Source organism: Ananas comosus, linkage group 6, assembly GCF_001540865.1.
Source record: "Ananas comosus cultivar F153 linkage group 6, ASM154086v1, whole genome shotgun sequence".
In the NCBI taxonomy this organism is placed as follows: Eukaryota; Viridiplantae; Streptophyta; class Magnoliopsida; order Poales; family Bromeliaceae; genus Ananas; species Ananas comosus.
Genome location: NC_033626.1, coordinates 12,904,450 through 12,912,569, shown reverse-complemented (window position 1 = coordinate 12,912,569; position 8,120 = coordinate 12,904,450). Strand labels below are relative to the sequence as shown.

General features: G+C 40.8%; 2 protein-coding genes across 2 annotated transcripts; both read left to right on the top strand.

Annotated features, from left to right (window-relative positions):
- Nucleotides 2,055-2,454, top strand: LOC109712146 (the record flags this gene model as incomplete). Its single annotated transcript, XM_020235570.1, has 1 exon — nucleotides 2,055-2,454. A coding segment is annotated over one exon (273 nt), but the record flags the coding sequence as incomplete, so codon positions are not given.
- Nucleotides 5,094-7,919, top strand: LOC109711992. Its single transcript, XM_020235392.1, has 3 exons — nucleotides 5,094-6,171; nucleotides 6,242-6,393; nucleotides 7,581-7,919. The coding sequence occupies exons 1-3, from the start codon at nucleotides 5,248-5,250 to the stop codon at nucleotides 7,828-7,830; spliced, it is 1,326 nt and encodes a 441-aa protein (XP_020090981.1). The 5' UTR covers nucleotides 5,094-5,247; the 3' UTR covers nucleotides 7,831-7,919.

Sequence of the window (8,120 nt, the reverse complement as noted above, 5' to 3'; positions counted from 1 at the left end):
ACATTCAGTTTGAACAAACCCTCAGATACAAAACCTTTTCCAATGAACATTTCTCCCTTAGAAATTACAACTTTATTGGATTCTAATACAATCTTATATCCTAATTGCACTAATAAAGATCCACTAATCAGGTTCCGTCGGATTTCAGGGGAATGCTGCACATTGTGAAGGATTAACGTCTTTCCTGAAGTTAACTTCAGCTTGACTGTTCCGATCCCCAACACATTGACAGCTTTTCCATCTCCGACAGTCACACATCCTCCACTTGTGTCCTGATAAGAGGAGAATAGGGACCTATTAGTGCAAATATGGACATTGGCTCCAGAGTCTAACCACCAATCTAAATCATGATAGGTAAGGTTAACATTAGGTACAAATGAGACTGACCTAAAAGTGGAGTTGGAAGGTTCACCCTCAATCATGTTGACCTGAGGTTTAGGATAGTTGTTCTGAGTGTTTTGACCCTTCTTGTAGACAACCTTCTCTTTCTTCCGATAAAAACATTTTGAAGCAAAATGGTTGTCACGGCCACATACATAACAAAAACCATCCTTTTTCTTATTCCCACTAGGTTGGTTGGTATTGGATTTCTGGGTATAGTTCCGGTTTCGATTAGGGTTCCTACCTTTAAAGCCTTTACCCTTAGGTTTAAAATTTTTACCTTTGGGTTTAGGCTCATGGCTCTGGTTCGGAATCTCGGTCAGGTTTATGTTTGATCGGTTGTTGGACGGTTTAATCTCTCTAAGTCGGTATTGGTCTTCTATTCTAATGGCTTGGATTACCGATCTAAGTTTAAGAGTTTCCTGGGTACGTCTAAGCTCATGGGCAAATTTGGTCCAGGAAGGGGGTAATTTATCCAATAAACAGGTTGCCTGATAGGTTTCATCTAGGGTTGATCCATTCCTATGAATCTCTTGGACAAAATTCTGAAATTGGTGAATTTGATCATTTATAGGAATGTTGTCTACCATTCTAAAATTGTTAAAATCGGTAATGGTAAATCTAGCGACACCTTCATTATCTCTAATGTAGGCATCTTCTAAGGCAAACCATAAATCTTTGGCAGTTTGATATTTCCTATAGGTTTCATAAAGTTCGTCAGATAGACAGTTGAGTATTCTAAACCTACAGTGAAATTCAATTTCCTCGGGAGATTTATCAGTTTTATGTTCTGTAACTGAGGTGGTAGCAGAATCAGATGGAGGAGTTACAATAGGTGGATCAGAAGAATTTTTAGAAGTAGGATAAGGAGGTGTTTTTCCAATTGCAGTTATCAGGCCTAAGGTGATAAGCCAAGCCTCTAACTGTTCTTGCCACCTCAAAAACCCTACCCCTTTAAATTTTTCTGGTTTAAGGCTAGAAGTATCATCAAAACCCATTCTAAACAATCTAGTTGAGGGAACAAAGAAATTAAGGATGATTAAAAAGAGCTGCAAAAAAGGTTCAAAAAACCTTTTTAGAAAAACAAACATGTTGTTAAGGTTTCTACCCTAGTCAACCAGAATATTTTAGGGTTTAAGTTTTTAAAATTAATCTCTTATGAAAGTTCGTTCAGCAAAACAGATGGCCCAAACAATTTAAATATTTGATTTCAATTAACTAATTTTAAACAGATAATATATGCAATGAAATAATATTTATACAGCAAATAGAGTTAAGAATCTACTGCAATAATAAAAGAATAGAAAGTAAAAGTGGTAGTGCTGGTTAGAGGGAGTAGTGTTTGAAGATGCTATATAGACCAATCGTGGGTTCAAATCCCAATTGAAACAGTTTTTCAAAAAATATTGTAGCAATTTTTTTTTTTTTTTTATCAAACAAAATTTTACGGTAGCAAAACCGAAACAGTAAAATATATATGTTTTTTTTTTGAAAAATAGTATAAATTAAACTTAAACTTTTGAAAAGAACCGCACACTTTAAATAAATTTACTGTAGCAAACCTTTTTTTTTTTTTAATTACCAAAGGTTTAACTGTAGTAAATTAAAACCTCCGCATACAAGAGAGCTAAAAAAAAAATACTGTAACAATTTTTTTTTTTTTTTTTTTTTAACNGGTGGTGCCCTTCTGCCTCTTCCTGCTGTTGGACATCTACTGGAAGTACGAGACGCGCCTCACCTGCGGCGACAGCGACCACGGCCACGGCGGCTGCTCCCCCGCCGACCACCTCCGCCACCAGAAGTCCGTCATGAAGAGCCAGCGCAACGCCCTCCTCATCGCCGCCGCCCTCCTCCTCTACTGGCTCCTCTTCTCCGTCTCCTCCCTCGTCCTCCGCCTCGACCAGCTCCACCACCGCCTCGACCAGCTTAAACGCCACGATGATTGATCGACGATTGATCGAATTTCTCTGTGTTCTTTGAATATCTGTACCTTTTATTGTATACACTGCTTGCACGCTTATGTGCATCCTGTTTTTTTTTCCCCTAATCTTCGCATCATATAATGAAAGTTAATGGTACATGTTGATGTTAGAACAAATACCGCAACGAAAATCTGATTGTGACAAAATCTAACTAATTTAGTGATAAAATTAATAACATTAACTTACCAGTAATCGCTAAATTCCAAAAAAAAATTGTCGAAGTAGAATGCCAAATTAATTTGATCCGGAAGCGTGCGAAGCACTGCCCTAAGGCGTATTCCCGTCCTTCGTGCGGGATTAACCGGAAACACCGCCCCAAGGTACGACCGGAACTCCTTCTCCTACGAGCACGATCGCGGAAGAGGTTGACGGAGACTCTTTCAACACTCGGTGAAAAATAATAAAATGAAAGAAAATAACAAATGATTCTCAAATAGTATTCCTTCTCACTGTGATCTATATTTCCAAAGTGTTCACCTCATATGTATATATATGTCCTGTCCAATACTATGGACGAGGTAACAAAATATAAAGGGTTAAAGTATGGAACGTTGGAGCCCACAACGTTCCAAAGCACTAATTAAGGTCTTAATTAGTGGAACGGATCTGCGCACGATCCCCCCCTCGCGCGAAGCGGCCGTAGTTGATGCGGCCGTTTCGCTAATTGATAATTAAAAGTTAATAAAAAAATAAATATTAAATAAATAAAATTTTGAATTTTCTCCAACAGGTTGATAATGTCCCAACCGATTAGTTTATGACTGCAGATTGCCGCAGAGTTGTAATTGTAGTAACATCTTATTCTTTCCTACTGGAGGCTACTTTCGCGCATGCGGCATGAACTACATCTAATGGTAGGAGCCCTTGAATGAGGGTTTTGTTAACTCTTTTCTTGCAGTAAAAGGCGCGGAATCTTAAACTAACAAGGGTCAGATTGAGCAGATAAGAGAGTTGGCTTGGTTCGGTGGTCTTTGGGTATTCTCGAACTTTTCAGTTCAGGAATTGGCTTCCTTAACTTTTTCTTTATCTGCGATTTCTAGGTTTTGTACTCTTGTTGAAAACTTTAGACATTATACTTTGCACTTCTTTACTTAGTTCTTCTTTGAGAACTGATGATTTCGTACTTCCAGATCTGGTGATATTTTGTTATAACAACTAATTATTAGATTTTTAGGAATCTTTCATANAATTGATAATTAAAAGTTAATAAAAAAATAAATATTAAATAAATAAAATTTTGAATTTTCTCCAACAGTTGATAATGTCCCAAACCGATTCGTTTATGACTGCAGATTGCCGCAGAGTTGTAATTGTAGTAACATCTTATTCTTTCCTACTGGAGGCTACTTTCGCACATGCGGCATGAACTACATCTAATGGTTGAAGCCCTTGAATGAGGGTTTTGTTAACTCTTTACTTGCAGTAAATGGCGCAGAATCTTAAACTAACAAGGGCCAGATTGAGCAGATAAGAGAGTTGGCTTGGTTTGGTGGTCTTTAGGTATCTTTCAACTTTTCAGTTCAGGAATCGGCTCCCCTAACTTTTTCTTTATCTGCGATTGCTAGGTACAAATGATCTAGTTTGTGTACTCGACTGCAAATCCTGGTCATTAAGCTTACTGTATTTTGATTAATCTGCTGTGACTTCTTTTCTTGTAGTTAAATTTGGTTTCTTTTGTTGAATTTTCATCTTCAACCTCTTGTTCACGGTTGCATACAAAGTCTGGCTGTTTTTCTAGCCACTGCTTTAATTTTGCTGGGTTGCTCTCGCTTTCAGTAGTTAGACAATTCTTTGATCTTCCAGACGTTATTGACTTTCTAGATCTCAATACTTGTGATTCCTTTTCTTTGAGGAAGTTCTGCCTACGTTCTTTTATATTTACCATTCTGTGGAAGTTCATGTCTCGTATCTTGTCTTTGTTGCCTTCTGTAAATGTGGCTCTTGGTGTTCAATAGCTTTTATGTGTTGATGTGCCAGTGCCCTGCTACTATCCCGTGTTTTCTTCTTTTGTGCATTTTTTAACTGATGTATCTAATTTGAATCCGCTACTTATATCTGTTTTTTCACAAATTAAATTTTGCAATTTAATCATTTAATTCGTTTGTGTCGCGGCCGAAAAATTTTCTATTGGTACTTGTGCGCACTCTTTGCTGGTGCGCCAGTACACCTGTGGCCCCTGGTGGTTGATACAACAGTTTATTTAAATTTTAACCTAGTAACAAAAATATTAACTTAGAAAAACGGCAACTTGTTGAGACATGGGAATGAGATTATTAGAAAAATAAGATATGAATAAAGATGCAGAGTCCGGCTACTGTATTATTGATAGCAATAAGCTCTTGATATTATCGCGTTTTCTATCGTTAGATTTATTCTTTAATCATTTTCATTCGTTAAATTATACTATATAATTAATCACTTATTTAATATTAAAAAATTATTATTATTTTAATTGTATATTTTGTCATCCAACGGTTAAAAATTCGATAATACCAAATAACTGGCACTATTGCTATGCCTTGTAAAATGTAAAATGCATTGTATATCACCTTGAATTAAACTGATATGAGATCTTTTATACCAGTCTGTAAGTAAAAAAGTATTAATAAATGTATGTGTTAGGTATTAACATTGACAAAATTTTGCCCGAAATAATCTGCTGTCCGGAGTGACTTCCGTTAACTCTCTCTCCGTCGACGCTTTCCCAGGCCTGCTTAGCAAGCCGCAGCTGCTTGCTTTCGTTTCCTCCGGAACATAAACACTAGTCCTTCCAGATGCGTCTGCGCTCTTCTACATCACGCCACATGCCTTCTCAGTGCTCTCACCCTCGGTGCCGCTCAACCTCAAAATACGCAAAATAGGAAGGAATAAATAATAAAAAAAAATGAATTTCTTCAACAGGGCGAGAACCCCTCTCTCCTCCCTCCTCCTCCGCCGCCGCCGCACCATCCCCGGAAACCCTAGACCCCCTCCCTCCTCCTCCTCCTCTTCTTCTTCTTCTTCTTCTTCCTCCCCCCTCTCCTCTCTCCTCCACCGCGTTCCCTCTTCCTCCTCCTCCTCCTCCGTCCTCCTCCGCCGAAACTACTTCGTCGCTCGCTCCCCCGAGGTCGTCCACTTCCGGCGCCGCTCCGCCCCGCGGTGGTACCACAACCCCCGCAACGTGGTCGTCGTCGTCGTCCTCGTCGGCGGCGCCGCCGTGTCCATCTACTACGGCCACCTCGAGACCGTCCCCTACACGAAGCGCCGCCACTTCGTCCTCCTCTCCCCCGCCGTCGAGCGCCAGCTCGGCGAGTCCCAGTTCGCCCAGCTCAAGTCCGCCCTCCGCGACAAGATCCTCCCCGCCCTCCACCCCGACAGCGTCCGCGTCCGCCTCATCTCCGCCGACATCATCCGCGCCGTCGAGCTCGGCCTCCGCCGCCACCACCACCACCACCACCGCCCCTGGACCGACATCGACTACGCCTCCCACGACCCCACCCTCCCCCCGCCCGGCGACGCCGCCCGCGACACCATCCTCCTCCTGCACGGCCCCCGCCCCGGGGAGGGCGTCGCCGTCGCCGGCGACGCGTGGCGCCGCGAGGACGAGGTCCTCGACGACTCCTGGGTCCGCGAGACCCGCAAGAAGGGCGAGGCCCGCGGGTCGCAGCCCGACACCAGGCACCTGGAGAGACTCAATTGGGAGGTTCTCGTCGTCAAAGACAACATGGTCAATGCGTTTTGCCTCCCCGGCGGCAAGATCGTCGTGTTCACCGGCCTGCTCGACCATTTCAGGGAGGATGCCGAGATCGCTACTGTGATCGGTCACGAGGTATATATTCCAATTGCTTGTATATCGAAAAGAATCTGTTGAGAGAGATTGTGGTTGGGTTTGGATGTAGGTGGGCCACGCCATTGCGCGGCATTCTGCGGAGATGATCACAAAGAATTTGTGGTTCGCCATCTTGCAGTTGATTCTGCTGCAGTTTATTTTTATGCCTGATCTCATAAACGCAATGTCGACTCTACTCCTTAGACTTCCTTTCTCTCGGAGGTAAAGCCAATTTTGATCTTTATTTTTAAGCTATAGCATTCTATTTGTGTTATTAGGCTGAAACCGAGATTTGTTTGTTAGTGCAGAGATGTGGAGAGTTAGAATAGTTCTTTAGCGTTTAGAACAGATTTAGCTATGGATGAGTTGATGATTGACAGGATAACCGAATCATTTTCCGGTTTCTCATCGATATGATTAGCACTTGGAAATTTGGTGGTTACAAAATGTTATCAGAACATAGATACACTACGGACATAACTTCTTACAAGTTAAGCCAGTAAATGAAATTTAGTTATATTAATTTATTGTTGAACCAAGTAGGTTCCTTAATTGTTTCTTTCTTTATTGTTCATGTATTTAGTACATAAAGTCTTATCCTTCTTAGAATCAGCATGACATTGTTTATCTTACGTATTTCGTTGCACCAATTTTGTTTCCTTTTTCATGGGTTCAATTTGTAATTTTCCGGCCTTTGGATTTTCATTAGTTTTGCCTTGTTACTGCCTTTTCCTTTTGAGGAGCTTGTAGACTTCCATCCTTTGCCTCTATGGAGTTCACCTTAGTGATCGACATGCCTGTAAGGAGTTAGGTATTGTAATAAGCCATTTAGCTTGTTAAATGATATTGCAATTTCACAGATGTGTTCGTTAGCTTGGTGTAGATTCATCGGACTCGACAACAATATATCACTATTGGTACTGAGATGCTGAAAGTTCTAGGCTTACACATTTTCTAGTTTCTATCAAGTTGTCTTTATACTCTTTTTTTCCTTCGACGTGGATGCTTCGACTACCAACTATCTTTTTCTTTAAGGTAGAATTTGTGATATAGAGTTCCCTCTTAACTGGTTTAGGGGACCATTGGTATTTGCATAGATTGTAGCTTTTAGCTGAAACTCCAGTCAGCCTTCCCAGAATTGAATGTTTTCATCTCGCAAAAACTAGCATCGAGAGACGAGTAAATTTGAACCGCCAGCAAGCTTTGCAGTTTGTAAATTTTGTGAAGTTCACTTTTCTTTCACACTTTCCTGTTAGTTTGCGGCACGTGCAAACTGAAGTGATGAAAAATTTCCAATTGTCTGCTGAATACATTTCCTTTAATTTTGCTATTGATAGCCTGTTTGACAGCATATAAGCTGGTCATCTTATCTTCTTTTTTAATTCTTGAATTCATTGATTGTTTCTTAGGATGGAAATGGAAGCAGATTACATTGGACTTATGCTACTTGCTGCTGCCGGGTATGATCCACGGATCGCCCCAAAGGTGTATGAGAAACTAGGAAAGATTGTGGGCGATTCGAACTTGAATAACTACCTCTCTACTCATCCTTCAAGTAAGAAAAGAGCAGAGTTGTTATCTCAAGCCAAAGTTATGGAGGAAGCTATGCTGATTTACAGAGAAACTCTTGGTGGTCGTGGTATAGAGGGCTTCCTCTAGAAGCAATGGTTTCTCATTCTCGGTTTCCGCTTTTTTGGGACAAATAAAAGATCTGAATAAATGAAGTCCATCGCGCTTTTCTCTCTCCAGGTATGCAATGACCTTCAAGATAGATTGTGTGGTGGAGAACATGGAAATCATGGATAAAATTTGGTGTAGTTGTAGAAATGGTTCCCAACCTTCTCCCGAGCTTTCACTTTGGCCACCAACATTTTCAATTTTTCAGTTGGATTTATAATGTTTATTTGTTGTTACAGCCAGATTCCTTCCATAAAAAAGCCTTTATACTG

Excerpts from the sequence above, each read along its gene's own strand:
- LOC109711992 (XM_020235392.1), top strand. The coding sequence starts at position 5,248 with ATGAATTTCTTCAACAGGGCGAGAACCCCTCTCTCCTCCCTCCTCCTC. Across the intron at positions 6,172-6,241 it reads CTACTGTGATCGGTCACGAG|GTGGGCCACGCCATTGCGCG; the intron begins GTATATATTCCA and ends GTTTGGATGTAG. Across the intron at positions 6,394-7,580 it reads AGACTTCCTTTCTCTCGGAG|GATGGAAATGGAAGCAGATT; the intron begins GTAAAGCCAATT and ends ATTGTTTCTTAG.